The 16978-nt window shown below is 32.0% G+C and overlaps 1 protein-coding gene across 7 annotated transcripts in view; it reads right to left on the minus strand.

The window, feature by feature from the left end:
* Positions 1 to 3131: 3131 nt before the first annotated feature.
* LOC148600645 (uncharacterized) overlaps positions 3132 to 16978 on the minus strand; it is a 29377-nt gene continuing 15530 nt past the window's right edge. Inside the window, exons 1-4 of one of the 7 annotated variants that reach the window (XR_015917826.1) lie at positions 14536 to 14721; positions 9116 to 9253; positions 6384 to 8056; positions 3132 to 5056 (exon numbers count right to left, since the gene is read on the minus strand). Coding sequence is in view for 6 of the 7 variants with exons in the window: in XM_088557905.1 (XP_088414031.1) it covers positions 6554 to 7993 (1440 nt within the window). In the remaining variant the exon portion in view is untranslated. The other 6 variants (XM_088557905.1, XM_088557900.1, XM_088557902.1 and 3 more) reach the window with 6 other exon arrangements.

Genomic DNA, 16978 nt, shown 5'->3' on the forward strand with positions numbered 1-16978 from the left:
TTTCTACTAACTACCCTGACCCTCTTTTTGGGTGGAGTATAACCAGTTGGGATCATCATGATAAACTTCTGATGTTCAAGTATCTTTTTTATCAGAGTAAATTGAAGGTGATTTATGCTCTCCAGATTTGTAGGGTTTATGCTATTTGATATGAAAATTGACATTTTAATCCACGTTTTACACAAAAACTGTGTTATTTACTAACTGTTACAGTCTGTATCATCAAAACTTTCAGCTGTTGGTCCAAACAGTCAATTGCAGTAATTGTTTTATAAGAATGCAACTTAAATTCTCAGACTTTTCACTAACCCGAATCAATCTTTACTAGCCTCAGGTTTTGGGCTAATGACGAAAAGCACAGACTGAACTAACAAAGGAAAGTCACTATATTTATTTATCTATGTATGTTATTTTGTATGAATTACATACTGTGAAACTTGTCTAAACCTACATCCTTCAAATTTAAATTGGCTCCTCTAAGACTTGTATAGGTTGTTGGTTTTCTAAGGTTCCAAAATCTACATTTACACTGATATAAAGATCTTCAACAAAGTGTCTGATTTAGACAGAATTCACTTTATCAAATATCTAAATTTTGAGCTGCGCTTTTTGTTTCAAATCAAGTTTTTAATTATTTTTTTGGTTATCTCCCTTAGACCAATATTTTTTAGCTTCTCTTTAATTTTATTTTTTATCAGATTGTTATTTGAGGCTTTACATTACAAGCCAATGTAAAGTGAAGTCCCAATATCCAGTTGAGGCAGCACTGACCATATTTTACTGAAAGGAGGAAGGAGGGGATGGGGGGCTGAAATTAATAATTTGGAGAATAAAAATCAAAATCCACCACAAAAAATGTTTTTACTAATGCACCCCAATTTTTAATATTGCCTTTGTTATCAGCCTGAGATATTGGTATCGGTGAGTCATAAGGTACCATTTCAATCAAGGGTTGATCGCAAGGGCAATCAGAGGTCCTCAGCTTTTCTACTTACAAACCTCAGAGGCACTAGCTCCTCGCTTCACCCCAAAATTATTGAGAGTTATTGTGTATTAATTTCTGGTGATATATAACCAAATTTTTCAGCGCCTCCCGGTGGATAGTCGTATATGACTACAACTCTGGAATTTTTTTTTATTTTTAACTCGTTATAAAATCAAACCACCCTACTTTGTAGGAAGCTGGCATCATATGAAGATGTACATGAAGAAATATGGTTACTGTCAGGGAGACTACAAAGGGAGATAATCCAAATCGAGTATGTTTCATGTTTATAAATCATAAGTGCATCTTCTCTAACAATGAAAGGGATTTTGATGAAACTTTATAGAAAGGTTTGCAACATGTTTAGATGTGCATGAAGTAATATAATTACTGCCAAGGGGAGATAATTGAGTGCTGCAATAATAAAATCTCAGAAGGGCAACTCCTCCTAAACCGCTCGACTGATTTTGATAAAACTTCATAGGAAAGTAAGGCATTATATATAGATGTGCATGCAGGAATAAGGTTACAATCAGGGGACTGCAAAATGAGAAAGGTGGGGGAGTCTGGCTTGGTTTGTTATAAAAAAAATAAGTTTATTCCAAATTTATGCCAAAATTTTGTTCTCCGTCATACGATTAAAAAATATGATTCAATATTGCCACCATCCCTAAACAATGTGAGTTATAATTCAAATAAGACTTTTAACACCGGCCGTTGCTGAAAAAATAAATTATTTTTGCATGTGGGCAAAAAAAATCCAAATCAACATAAAATTTGAGCCCCCCCCCCCCCCAATTAGAAAATTGTCTGAGCCTTAATTAAATATTTAATAAATGAAATGCTTAGCAGGGCTAAGCTTGTGGAGACTGCTGAGGTTAAACCATGAAGAGTTGGGTCAAGTTCAAAGCTTGCTACAGATTTCAATTTCAATGCAATTAGACAGTTGAGACAGGAAGAGAACTTGACCTAAATTAGCTATGTCTCTTTTTGGCCATTTATTCCTAAATAAGCATAACCCCCATAGTCAATCCAAGCCTTTCTTTTGAGATGGGGTATGCCACCTTGATGTACAATTTGTAAGATCCATTCATCTTTACGCAAGCTATTATCTGCAAAACAGGAAAAGATTTGTTTCTGGCCCCTCATTCACAATCAGTTCAAGTTAAAAACCCCAAAATCAATACTGGATTTTCATTTGTGATTTAATTTGCTTAAGGTCTATATACTTATACTCAAGTCATCAACATGAAATATCTACGACGACAGTAACGAAACTGACGACAGAGTGACACCATTATAGGACTGCAGATTTGTATTAACCTATCTGGATCCACACCTGTTAGAATCTTAATATTTTTTTGTTTGTTCATTTCTGTAATTTGTATAAATTTTGTGAATGCTTTATTTATGGTGTCAGTGGGAAGAGATTGACTGATTGATTTATTTATTGATTGATAACAGTTAATTATCTGTGTGAAAGCCAAGCAGAGATAATGTGGCATCATACCATTGTGTTGGAAATGCACAAGATTAACCACTCATGGGAAAGCCTACAGGAAGTGGCCAAAGACAGGCAAAAGTGGCATGTCTTTGTTGTTGCCCAAACTTCCAGTTGGTGTACTGGACAGTAAGTAAGAAACAGCTTTATACATGATCCTATCGTCACACTAAACAGTTCAATGTGCTAGCTCGTGGAATTACCATCCATCATTAAATCATTCACTGGTTTCCTAGAAATAAGCCAAAAAAATGTGTGTTTATTGTCACATCCTGAAAAAAATAGGGTCAACCGGCTGGTCATTGTTTTATCGCCATTTTGTACAATAATTGAGGAAACAGTTACAGACAGTAATTAAGAAGCAGCTGGATACTTTATTCTATGTTCACACCAATCTATTCAATGTGCTAGCTCATGGAAGTACCATCCATCATTAAATAAATTACTGGTTTCCAAGAGATAAGGCAAGCCTTACCTTGAACCATTGCCTTAATATCTGTATTTTCTGCTATTTTGGCAGATACAGAGAAGTAAAAAACAACCAATCCTTAAAAATGGTCCTATGATCACTCAAACTTGTTGACAAGGGAGGAAATTACAACTAGCCCCTGAAGACAAACAAAATGAGAGTTTTGTAGAATATATATTTATATTTTTACATCTTCTATTTGTACAAAATTAAAAGACAATTACACAAAAAATTATCAGATTTTCTTTAATTCAACAATTGTACCCCGGTAAGTAAATTTTTGGATACTTGGAAAATTCTGGAGCAATAACTCATCTCATTTATGATTATTGTGGAGTACAATGGCTTGATTTAAAATGTTTCACAGTAATAATGAATTGGAAGAAAACTTAATTGATACACCAAAATAGAGGTATAATTAAGTAATTGTCATATCAACTTTAAAACTTAAATTTCTTTTGCACTAAAATTACTTACAAAAAATTAAGTGGTAAATGTTGTTATAATATTATAATAAAGTCTACAAAAACAAAACAAAACAATCAAATACAAAAAAAAAAACAATAAAAAATAAAACAACTACATGTAAGTCCCCAAAATGATAAAATCTTGATTAAAAGTTTTGTTTGTTACAATCATCAACTCCTACTAATGATGACTGATGGATAGCATTGACATGGTTTGGAAGCAAAATGGATTGTCTCCCTTAGAACTACAATGTCCATTACAATGTACTTAAAAATTACTTACATGTAGAATTTAAATTAATGGATTGTATCTCTTTTTGAACTTAATATATAAGTGTAAGTTTTTGTAAGAATCAGGCAAAATGGTTGTAAAAACCCCACCAATCTGACAATTTAATTTCATGCTAGGATACTTTCTCTATATCATACCATAATTTGATCTTTGCATCTCTGGATTTGTCCAGAAATTTTTTCAAGAGAATGTTAGAAAAATGAAATTTTTGACAGAATTTGCTGCCCTTGAATTCTTCATTTTATGTGCATTTCAATGTGATTATAACTCATGTTATCAAAATGATATGAAATTTTTTTACTTTTTTTCTTTGAATTTAGAGCAAATACATGTAGTCAAATTACACTAGCAAAACTGTTGGTTTTTTCATACCATGGTTCAACAACTGCCAAATTCTTACAGAGACTGACACTCGATACATACATTACATAATTCTAAGAGAGATATCTCAATAAGAAAATAACAATTCTTTACATGTACTAAAAAAAAACCTGTAAGCAAACCTCACTTGGTGATATCCTCCTGCCGCTTTCCTACCCAAAAAACCATATACATCTAGGATACCCCTTCAATGATTAAACAATTCAGATGCAAAAACTAAATAGGAGATTCAAAATAATATCAAGTAATGAATAATCTGCGGAAGTAACATCAAATTCAATTCAGCGATATCATAGAAGTTGCAGATTAGGAAAGCCCTTCTCCCCCACCACATATCCAGATAAATTTTGCATCAGGTAACCCCAAAAGTCATTCAGTTAGAAAAAAAAATAGGAAATGCACAATAGCATCATAATACATGTATAAAGAATATGTGAAAGTTCCATCGAATTCCATTCAGGGGTTTCAGGGGAGCTGAAGGACGAACAAACACCATGATCACTAAACACCTGTACTGTACTTGTATCTACAGCTTTTCAAGATATGTGGATAGCTGAAGACACAATGGATTATACATGTACATATGAAAAAACCTTAAGTAGCTACATGTAAGTTCAACATATATATAAATAAATTCTCACTAGACATTGTTCATCAAAAAAAAAATATTGGCTGAGCACATAATAGAAGACTCCATGAATTGTTAAAGTCTCTAGAAAATATCCAATGTTTAAAATGTCCATGTTGACTGCGTCCTTATGATGCATTCATATTCCACAGGCTATATTGAAATATGTCACAACTTCTAAATAGACGGTTTGTCGTTGATCATGTTAATATCCACATCGATCATGATCAATCATGATGGCCTCGTCCACATGGAAAAATCCAAATTCACCAAGTTTTTAAAATCCACTTCCACTGAGCCTTGTTCTTCTTGATAAATTAACATTGTCTTAGTCTATCATGAGAAAAATTCCAAATCATTCAACCATTAAAATATATGTACATGTACAATGTAATTTGAAATGGCAAGGCCTTAAAAAGTGTTACTAACGGTACAAAAATACTAACTAGGTGTATTCATCACAGTAAAAAGCTTCACTGGCCTTGTTCATCATTTCACTTGAGTTTTCCTATTAAATTAACCTTCATTAGATCTGAACTAATTTAAGATAATTATAAAATTTAAGTGTTAACCTAAGGCCAAAAAATGTGTGTTTACAGTCATCCAATCGACCATCATTTTATTGCTGTGACCCTAACTTTTTTATTGGCAATTTTCTGAAATTCTGGAAATTCTTTTCCGTCACCGGTACTGGTATTTATCGTATTAAACAACAATGGTGGCCTCCAGTGCCAGCACTGTCAGCAATTGTACACCCCCCCCCCCAAAAAAAAAAAAAAAACAAAAACAAAAACAAAAACAAAACAAAATAAACATGTGACGGTAAACACACATACTTTCATTTTGGCCTAAGCACAGTGGCAGATTCAGGGGATTGGGCCCCGCCCCTCCCCCCATTTGATTGAAATTTCTAATTTCTATATTTGGGCTTCAATGAGCAAATACTAGCCAAAATCACAAAGAATCACATGATGCAGGAGTTGAAGTTGAAATGTCTGGTAAAACAATTCAAATCATGGATAAAAATAAAATACATGTATAGTACATGTATTTACATTACTACTTCTACAGTTTCTTTTTACATTTTTGAAAGTATGTTTTTGTTTTTTTTAGTCATAATTTAACAGAATACATACATGTACATGTAATCATGATATTCATGACTAAAATAAGTAATAACTATTTGTTTACACCATTTGATGTTGTACGTGTAAGAAATATTTGTAAAACAATTATAGGAATTTCAAATTTTAAGAAAAAAATCAAAGTTAGAAACATGAAAATGATAAATACAACTATAAACAAAAACAATGAAGTGAAAAGATTTTCACTGATGACATATCTAGATACATGTATTTGACAAACTTGATGAAGACCAACACTAATTTACAAAGAAATATATAATAATTTCCAAACAATCATTCATTATACTAAATAAACAAATTTTGTATAATTTTTAACAGATTTTAATCAAGTTAATTATTACATTTATGTGAATAAAAAAGTAAAAATTTATGTTATTAAAGATTATTAACTAAGTCAGTAAATTAAAACATGTTTGTGACAAAAACTTCTTACAAAAAAAAAGAAAAATTTCTGATATTGTTATTAAAGATTTCTGATAAATTAAATCATTATAAATTAAACATATTTTATTTACCTTTAAATCTGAATTTGTTTATCTCAGTGTTGGTTCTCCATCAAAAGTCAATATACAGTAAATATCCTGACCACCATATTATCATCAACAACAGTGAGATGATGGTTCACTTTATCATAATGTACACACCGAGGGCCACACAACTTCATGTTTATCTCCATCCCTTGAAATTAGTAATAAATTATGTTTCTCATTATCACACACAAACATATTCTGCAGTTGATCCATTGATAATCCACGAGGCCCTGACATTGTATTGTGTCAGGACAGGTATAACATATTCTGTTGCCATCTGTGTCTATATATGAACCACGATCAACATTCCGGTCTATATATGAACTAACACTAACAGTCTGGTCATCATGGAGTTTGTCTATTTTTTCTGTATCTATATTAATTTTTTGGATTCCTACCTGAGGTACACAGAAGTATAAATGTCCATCACTATGTGTAATTCCACTGACATCACTCTTTATCTGAAGTGTTTTAATGATTTTACTCCTGTCTACATCTATGATGGAGATTGTTTCTGGGTCAGGATTAGAAACAGCAACATGGTTCTCATTGATGACTGTTACATCGTATACTGCTCCTCCTCCTCCATTAAATCTGACTGATGATTTGTGTTGACCATTACTGTGTAGTATGTTTACTACACCATTCTCCCAATCAGTCAACACCAGGAGTCCATTAGGCAGCGTACAACAACCAGTCCACAAACCTTGATCTACTGTAAACTGTTGTTTAAGTGTCAGTTGTCTGGGGAATCTTGTCTTCACCTCTGCCTGACCTATGTTTGGTTTGTTTATGTCTATGGATGTTGTATTTTTTTCTTTTGATACTTTAATGTCACACAGAGTTTTTATTCCAAAAATTGTGTCGTCTGCTGTGATGTTTTCATTCATTTCTATGTCTGTATTATCCATGGCTCCTTTTTCAAATAATTTGTGTAAGATTTCTTCTGATTCTTGGACTTCTCTCTCCATTTGTTTTGTTGCAATGAATGTTTCGAAATTTGATGCATGGTTCTTAATGAGTTCTTCCTGTTCCAATAATTCACCAAGTTTTCTTTTATTTGATTCCAGGATTTTTCTGGTGGCTTTGATTTCATTTATATTTTCATTTACAACTGACTCTAACTCTGATAGTGTTTTGTTTTCTAGTTTCTTAATTTGATCAATAAGACTTTGTGTTCTTTTTTTCACCTCTGTTGATAGTTTTTCCTTCTTTTTCTGTAGTTTTGTCACATTTTCTTCCCTATCAATGATTGCATTCAAGACAGCTTGATGAGTTGTCATTATATTTGTCCATAAATCTTCAAAAACTGCTGATGATTTTACATTGTGGATCACATCATCTATGTGTAAAGTTTCTTCACATTTTTTATGAGATTCCAGCAAACATTTATGACAGATAGCACAATCATGAGACCTACAGTAAAATTGATATTTTTGTTTGTGTTCTTTGCAGTCGAGTTGAATTTTGTGGATAAAAGATGGTAATTTTAGGTAATCTTCATAAGGAATGGTGCTGTGGTCCCTGGTTGCTTTTCGTACTCTGTGGTGCTCACTACATATTGAACAGAGGGATTCCTCACATTGTGGACCCATACTTCAGGAGTGCTGGTCTTTTCTAGTGACAGACAGAAGCTGCAGCTTTCAGATGTCATAATTCTGTAATATAAACAGAGAATTAGATATTTAGATTAATACTCAAGGAGAAAACTCTAAAACGTCAGTTACACAGATTTGAGTTTTAATAACTTTCGAACGAGTTTAGACCTTATAAAACTAATTCTTAATGATGGCCCTACATTATATATAAAAATCGTAGGTCTTAAAAAAAGTTTTGAAATTAACAGTCAGTATGTGGCAAATCATTGTAATAATATTAACTTACAGACATGAACCGTAGTCAGGGATACAAGTTAGCGGCGGTCCCAGACCTGTCAGATTGATGCAATCGGACTGTCAACGATGGGTGCTCTCAGGTCTCACTAATTAGAGACAAGAGGTGACAAGAAAAGTATAAAAAAAAAATAGGAAACGCGACAAGAAGCAGTGAAATAGAAGTTCATTTTTTTTCATTAAAAGGAGAGAAAAAAAAAACATCAATATCGATAAAAGTATGACAGTTGAATAAAATATTTCAATAAAAAAAAAAAAAATGGAATGGTAAATAGGTTGTTTGAATTTTTTTTTCAATAGACAAAAGTACCAGGGACATTTTTTTAATTAAAAAAAATAATAGAAAAAAAATGATAAATTGAATAAGGCAACAGTCTTTACCATATAGATTTCCAACATATCTGACAGAAACCTAAATTTGACCCTTACTCCTACATAAATCAACAACTTCCAAAATGTCTGTCTCATCGACAACTGACCCAAAATTTGGCCTTTTTCTCTTTAGTCAAAAACTTCCTAAATTTCTGTCAACCAAACGATATTTTTTTATATAATGACTGAAGTAAACATAGTTTAAGATTTAAAAGTTATTTCAAACAGGCATAATTGAAAAAAATGGCAGGATATTATTTGAATTAAACTAAATGCAAGCTTGTTATCAACATGAGAATAATAAAAAAAAACAAACCTGTTTGTATGAACAATTAAATTTCATTGCTATTTACAAGATGATCCAAAGATTGTTGCGTGACAACCAACTATTTACAAAAAAATGTATTACCCTAATTCCATCCACGTGCCACATCAATACAGATGATATATTACCTTATGTAAGTACAATCTGTGTTCATTCACCTTGAGTGGTCGAGTTATACACCTTCCTTATATCAATGACCTGGCAAGTACAATCTGTGTTCATTCACGTGGAGTGGTCGAGTTACACACCTTTCTTGTATCAATGACCTGGGAAAAAATGGAACACACACTGTCATATATTCACTATATAACTTTTTTTCTAAATAATACAGAATATTTTCAACTTAATTCAATTTTTCATATTTTTTCATCATATACTGATAGTATTTTGTTTTATTATAAAAAAAATTAAGTTAGTTCTTCTAAAAAAACGAATATTGCCGTATCCATTGATCTATCAATAGAGAACAAAACTCTTTTTCCTTTACTCTTACCTCTGAATATTGTTTTCCAAATCATTATCTTTTGCCACTTTTTTTCAATTGTCATACAACATTTTATAAGTTTGCATATTTTATCGACACATTTAGACATCAAAATAAAATCTGATATGTATATGTCGAAACTGATTTTCTATTAAACATGAAATTACTATTATCAAAAATAAAAACTTTTTTTAACAAGAGAAATTGATTTTTTAACTGAAGAAAATGAATTTTTAATATTAAAAATCCAATTTCTAAAATTAAAAAATCAATTTCTAATATCAAAAAATCGATTTCTAATTTCAGAATATGATCTTTAATATAAAAAAATTCTACAATCATTTTTAATATTAAAAATTCATTTTCTAATATTCAAAAATGATCTTTTAATATATAAAATCATTTTCTAATATTAGAAATCCGATTTCTAATTTGAAAAAAAAAAATAATTTTCTAATATTCGAAAACCATTTTCCAATATTAGAATATAAATTTTTAATACTAAAAATCTAAATTTCATTATCACTGTGTCACTTGTACGCATTTTTAATATTAGAAATTGTATTTTTAATATTAAAAGTTGATTTTTTTTTTATCATTAGAAAATGATGTATAAAAATTGTCTGCTTTTGTTTTTGAAGATGTTCGTTGCATATTACTCTATCAATTTAGGGAAATATTGAAATTAACCAATATTGTAAAGTGTCTCTCCCTGTCCTTCTACTAATGGCACACAAATTTAAAGAAAAATATAATATTATGGCTTTCTAATACATAATACATTTTTTTAAAAGTAGTATTCTAATGTCAAAGCCAGGATTGGCAGGAATAACTAAAAGATTTCGTACATTAGCACAATCACAGTGTCCAGAAGTATTTACTTAAGTAAGGTACACAAAAAACCAACCTACAATTACGAGAAATAGTTCTACTTATAAGGATTGAAATCTGATATACAGAAACTTATTTCACTTTGTGTGTCATGAGCTATATGCCCTCTCAATACATTAAAGGACAATCTGACCCAAGATTAGGATGAACCAATGTAACAAAATAGGCTCAATATCATCTAAATAATAAACAGCGCTAGTCCAGCACTGCGCCCCTCGTCCCACTCTTAGAGCTCCTCATCCCAGTTAGGTTGTTTTTGAAATTCCAGGCAAATTACTAAATATATTTCAAAGAGAGGTACTAGTTAGGACACAATTCATTTTATACAAGGAACATTTGTTCTCTCAAACATGAAATGATACTTTGAACTTGGTTTACAGAAGTACCTTATATATTCTTTTCTTTTTCATAACAACTCCTGTCATACTACTGACCAGAGTTAAAAGAAATGTTGTTTGTATTAAAGAGAAAATTTGTAGTTGTGAATAAATACTAATATGAAATTGTGTGGGAATTGTGCCCTTTTTGAACTCAGTTTCCTGAAATACACAGCTGACACATTTTTAAGTGAAGCCGGTTCAATCCAATTATACAGCTAATGGTTCCCTAATTATTTTTATTTGCATAATAAAATCATAAAAATCTCCAATCTCAAACCTATTTCTTAAAATTGGTGGGTGGGGGGTATGGCGAACTGCAGAATGTAGTACTGGGGCTAACGTAGGCCATGCCTGAAAAAAAAAACAAAAAAAAAAAACTAATTGATTTTAAAGTATTTTATGATTTAAAAAGTTTTGCAAAGGATTCCTCATGATAAAGCCAATCTGCATTTTTACAATCAGTTTTCTGAAACATATATCTCTTATTGTTTCCAAGTTATAAGGGGTCGGCCATTTATGAGGGTAAAGGGAGACAGGAAAAGAAGGCCGTCTTAAAATTCTCGGTTACCACAAGAATTAAGATAAGTTTATTTAGGGGAAGCTGTTTTCTGCCTTTTGAAGGGATCATTACAAGCTTTTGTCAATTATAAGATCAAAAAAGGGGTTAAAACTTCATCATTTTATGGAAAAAAGGGACCTTGATTTGTTTCCTACGTAGTTAGAGCTATGTTTGAAATGGAAACTATCCCCCCACCCCAATATCAGGGTCACACCCAAAAAAAAGTAGAATCGGAGTCATAAGGTTCCAAGATTAAGGTATTGAAAAACACCCTAAAAGCAGAAATTCTTTGTGCGGATATTGTTTCTAACCCAGATGTATCAATGGAACTGCAAATCCATATGTTTAAATTTGTTAAAAACTAACATGGTCTTCCTAACTTGCTCCAAGTCACAGGCAATTAATTCTATCAATGAACAGTTCCTATCAAAATACAATATTGGTAATAACCGGTGTCATATGATATTTTGACCCCCACAAAATATTGACCCCTGGGATAAAATATCATCTGATATTTTAACCCCGGTGTCAATATATCGTATAAAATACTGACTCTCTGGGTTATTTTAACATACCCCTTATGATATTTTTACACCCATAGAGGGAGGTTAATCTATCACAGAAAGGGGGTTAAAATATCGCAGCAGGAGGGTAAGTTATCATAACAGGGGGTTAATTAATCGCATCAGGGGGTTAAAATGTCATAACATGGGGTTGATTTATCGCAGCAGGGGGGTTAAAATATCACAGCAGGGGGCTCATATATAGCAGCAGGGGGTTACTTTATTGCAGCAGGGGGTTAAAATATCGCAGCAGAAGGGATAATTTATCGCATCAAGGGATTAAAATATCTGCCTTTCAGCCCTTGATTAAAACAAATGGTGGGGCAAAAACCTCCAAAAACTATCTGACCCTCTACCATTTCCTTAGGAACAATGTGTAAAAACTTTAAAAAATATCATCTGAATCTTATTCAAATAAGCTCCCATGTTGAAGCGTGTCAAAACCAAATTATGTGCCCACACTTGTCCAAAGTTCACCAAGTTGCAGGTTTTATCATTCAGCACTTAGCCAAGCTATGCATTTGCATTTTGAGATAATCTGTTACATGCAAGAAAAAACAGATACTACATTGTAATACTGGTGTATCAAAATATAACTGTTAATTCAGTTATATCAAGAGAAAATACAGGTCTCTTTAAAAAATATATTAACCCCTTGCTGCAATAAATTAACCCCCTGCTGCTATATATGAGCCCCCTGCTGTGATATTTTAACCCCCCTGCTGCGATAGCTTAAACTTATTGCTATATTTTAACCCCACGCTGCAATAAATTAACCTCCTGTTTTGATATTTAACCCCCCTGACGCAATATTTTAACCCCTTCCTGTGATGCAATAAATTAACCCCTTATGATATTTACCCCTCTATTTTATTCAACTTGTGATTGGGGGGTCAAAATATCGCAGGGGTTAAATATCATACTGGGGGAAGGCTAATTATCATAATGGAGGTATAAATTTCGCTATGATATTTTGATGCCGGAGTCAATATTTGGCTTTTGATAGAAGCAAAGATTGTGCTTCAAGCGAACATATGTCTAGATATTGTCAGGGGCGGATCCAGGATTTGAGTTTAGGGGGGCATTAATTGAATTCAATGCCATGCAAAGCAAGGCAAAAAATAATATTGGGTGAAACTTGTGGTAAAATTTTTTTGTCTTACAGATATAGGGTGGGGGCGTACGTCCGGCATGCCAGTCCTTGGATCGGAATCTGATTGTTGTCGTTCCATGCTGCGCTTGGCAAATCTCTTATTATTCTGTTTTATTTTTGTATGAAGTATATACTATGGGATATAAAGACACATTGGACGTATTATTATCAACTTCAGTAAATACCCTTATTTGTCATTTAGTTTGAATCAAGTTTATTTGGTTCTTTTCAAGCAAAGAAAGATAACTCATATTTTCAACTTCTTCTTTTTTCAAAACTGATTAGAATAAAAAAAAACTGTAGATAAATAAATATTTATAGCCCACAAATTGTAATGAAGAAATTTATATGTCCAAATGCAGTATAATGATAATGCATCATTAGTTAGACATATATATGAACTGTAACGACTGTGTATAAATGCGATCTAATGTTTATATACACTGAGCTGCACTTAAAAAATGGAATATTTATCCATCCACATTGTATAATGCGATGCTATTGAATGAAATTTTTTTGTCTTACAGATATAGGGTGGGGGTGTACGTCCGGCATGCCAGTCCTTGAATCGGCATCTGATTGTTGTCGTTCCATGCTGCGCTTGGCAAATCTCTTATTATTCTGTTTTATTTTTGTATGAAGTATATAATATGGTATAAAAGGACACAATGGACGTATTATTATCAAATACAGTAAATATCCTTATTTATCATTTAGTTTGAATCAAGTTTATTTGGATTTTTTTTCAAGCAAAGAAAGATAACTCATATTTTCAATCTTTTCTTTTTTCAAAACTGATTAGAATAAAACAAATAACTGTCTGTAGATAAATAAATATTTATAGCCTACAAATTGTAATGTAGAAAATTATTTCAAATTTATATGTCCAAATGCAGTACAATGATAATGCATCATTAGTTATAAATATATATAAACTGTAACGACTGTGAATGTGATGTAAAGTTTATATACGCCGAGCTGCACTAAAAATGAAATATTTATCTACCCACGTTGTATTAAGCAATGACAAACAAATGATAATTAAAGACAGAGACTTAAGTATACAATATGTATATTATACATCTCTGTCAAAGACTATAACCAACACAAAAAGTTTTTTTAATAATTTGAACCTTGACATAGTTTGAGCAGAAATTCATCAAATTTTGTACGAAAAATGGAGGATGATACAATGAACTCAAGTAAAGCTCAAATGAGAATAGATCATACTCTTAATTGTCCGGTATTCCCAAATATTGGCACTTAGTTAACTTCTTTGAACGTCAGTTTTCGGAAAACGCCCCGTTGTTATCTTTTTACTTCCTGGTACATGCTACGAGATTAGTTCACCTTTATAAGTGGTATTATTTACATAAAGTTAAACGATGGTTTATAGGCACTTGAAAAAGTGAAAATTTTCGAACTGAAGCGATTTTTTTAACAACAAAGCAATGGCATTTATGGAGTTCTTCCAAAAAACCTACATTTCACATGAACTGTAAATATGACCAAGATTACCTTATATAGGTCAGAGTAACCGAGTCTATGTGAATTGTTGAAATCATCGTCTGCCGTAGAACCTCACTGCACTCATTGAACTTTTTACATTGGAAAACACTTATAGATGAAGACAATTGCGGTTCTACTTAGGAACACTACAAAACAAAATAACTAATCTAGCACGTTGTTATCAAACCTGGTAAGGGGATCAAGGGGTCTTTTCAAGATGAGTTCTTGTAAAAAGCGAAACGAAGTCGAAACGAAACAAATCGAAACGAAATACATCTAAATGAATCGAAGGAAATCGAGACGAAATGAAATCACAACCATAAATCGAAATAGTATTGTCCTTTGATGTAGGCAAGTTTATAACAAATGTTTTAACAAATGATAACTTCCATCATTAGCTAATGATTTTCCTGCAGTTTTTTTTTTATGCAGACTACGTAAAGTACCATAGGAGGCTTCTTTGTATACATACTTCCACACTCCCTCTTCAAAACTTGATAACACCCGTATGATTGGGTACCCCCTGACAAGATTGATCTGAATCTGAATTAAAAGATCCTTCAAACCCTATTGGTGAAATAAATTCTAACAATTCGCAAATTAATTTATTATTATATTCTTTCTTATTATCTCTGAGACGTAGTACATAAACTAGAGGATGCCCGATTGAGCAGAGTGTGGAGACAGTACTAATTACATAAACTAAATCCATACAAAATGACTAATCGTTGAAAGGATCTACGTAATGATCATCTATCATACATCAATGGTCATAATCATAATCTTTATTTCCTCTTTACAGAGATTTACATTCAATAAACATGATATAAGTATACAACAAATATATATTCAAAACATTATGATCACACACACACACACACACACACACACACACACACACACACACACCAATTCATTTTGAAAAGATGAGTCAGTCACAAGTTTCAACTAACATAATTATTTATGTACATGCACCATTCATGCAAATGTCCATGACGACTGTAAGTTTAGGAAGGGAATAGCCGTGATAGTGTATATGTAATGTTCATGGGAAAATACTGTTCATGAAGACCTTTTAGGATTGAAATACAGACAAGTGAGATTATATGAAAACTCATAATGCTAAACATGACAAGTTTATATATATATATAGCCTAGCTGGCCGAGTGGTCTAGGGCGCTGGACTTTGTGCAGGCGGTGTTGCCATAGATGTCACAGCGGTACGAGTTCGAGTCCCGCGGAGGGAACGACCAAAAATTTGCATCGCAAATTTTACCGTTCTAATTTCGTTGGGAAATTTCAGACCTTTCTATACGTTTATATATCTCCCCTGTATCAATTTGATCCGATGGAGCAGTGTAGCGAATAGAGTCGTCACATTCTGAGACGTTTGTACATACATATATATATATGTACAAACGTATTTTTGTGTTTATATATATATATATATATATATATATATATATATATATATATATATATATATATATATATATATATATATCTATGTATGTCATTTATAATTAGATATAAATACTCTTCGTAAAGACCAATATTCGTTATGGAAACAAAAGTTTTGAAAATGTAAGACTTGAAAGTTTATAAGGATTAGTTAAATGAATAATTTAATGAATAAATAAGTTTGAAGATGGGGAAAAAGACAAAAATACATTATAATCACAAAATGTATGTACAATACAGCACAGTTTAATATAAATTTATCCTAACTGACATTTTAAAATTATTCACTCGGAAAGATATGAAATGTTCATGAGTCTTAGAAAATGAAATGACAATCTCAAAAATTCCTCTTTTGTGGAGTCACTAAATTTGTCATGAGGGAGAACTTTACCCATCATTGTTTGAAGTAGTATTTCACTTTCAAAGTTGTCCAGATAAACAAACATATTAACGTTGAGGTGGACATTTAATCATTTTTGAGACATAGAATGAAATTCGTAGTTCAGAAGCCGTCTTTGGAATAGTCCAAACAGATCCAGGGACATATTTGTTTTGGATTTCTTTGAATCTTATAAACTCATTATCATTGTTCATTCGAGATTGCAATTCGCTAGTTTCAAAGGTATGTATTGCATGGCTGAGAATGTTCGCCCATACGGTTTTACTCGGGAATGTATACTAGGAAACATAGTCGTTAAAGGTATATGCTAGGTTGTACTTGACAAATAGTTCGAATACATCCGGTAAGAAACCAATTTCACTGTCATGCTTATACACAAGTGAGTAGAGTATTTTAGAAGGATTTTCTTAATAGGTTGACGAATATGGTAAATTTGTAAGTTTTTGAAAAAAAAGAGAGTTCCCTCCTGTCGATTTCAGTTACCAGTTTATGTATACCTAGTAAACTTTCACACATATCCGAGCGGGTAAGTCTACGAAAGTCCTGTATAATTTTGACTGCATAATGCTGAAAACGGTTGACTTTTGTGAT

Source organism: Perna viridis, chromosome 13 (assembly GCF_037379345.1).
Source record: "Perna viridis isolate PV_CMFRI_1.1 ecotype Kerala chromosome 13, ASM3737934v1, whole genome shotgun sequence".
NCBI lineage: Eukaryota > Metazoa > Mollusca > Bivalvia > Mytilida > Mytilidae > Perna > Perna viridis.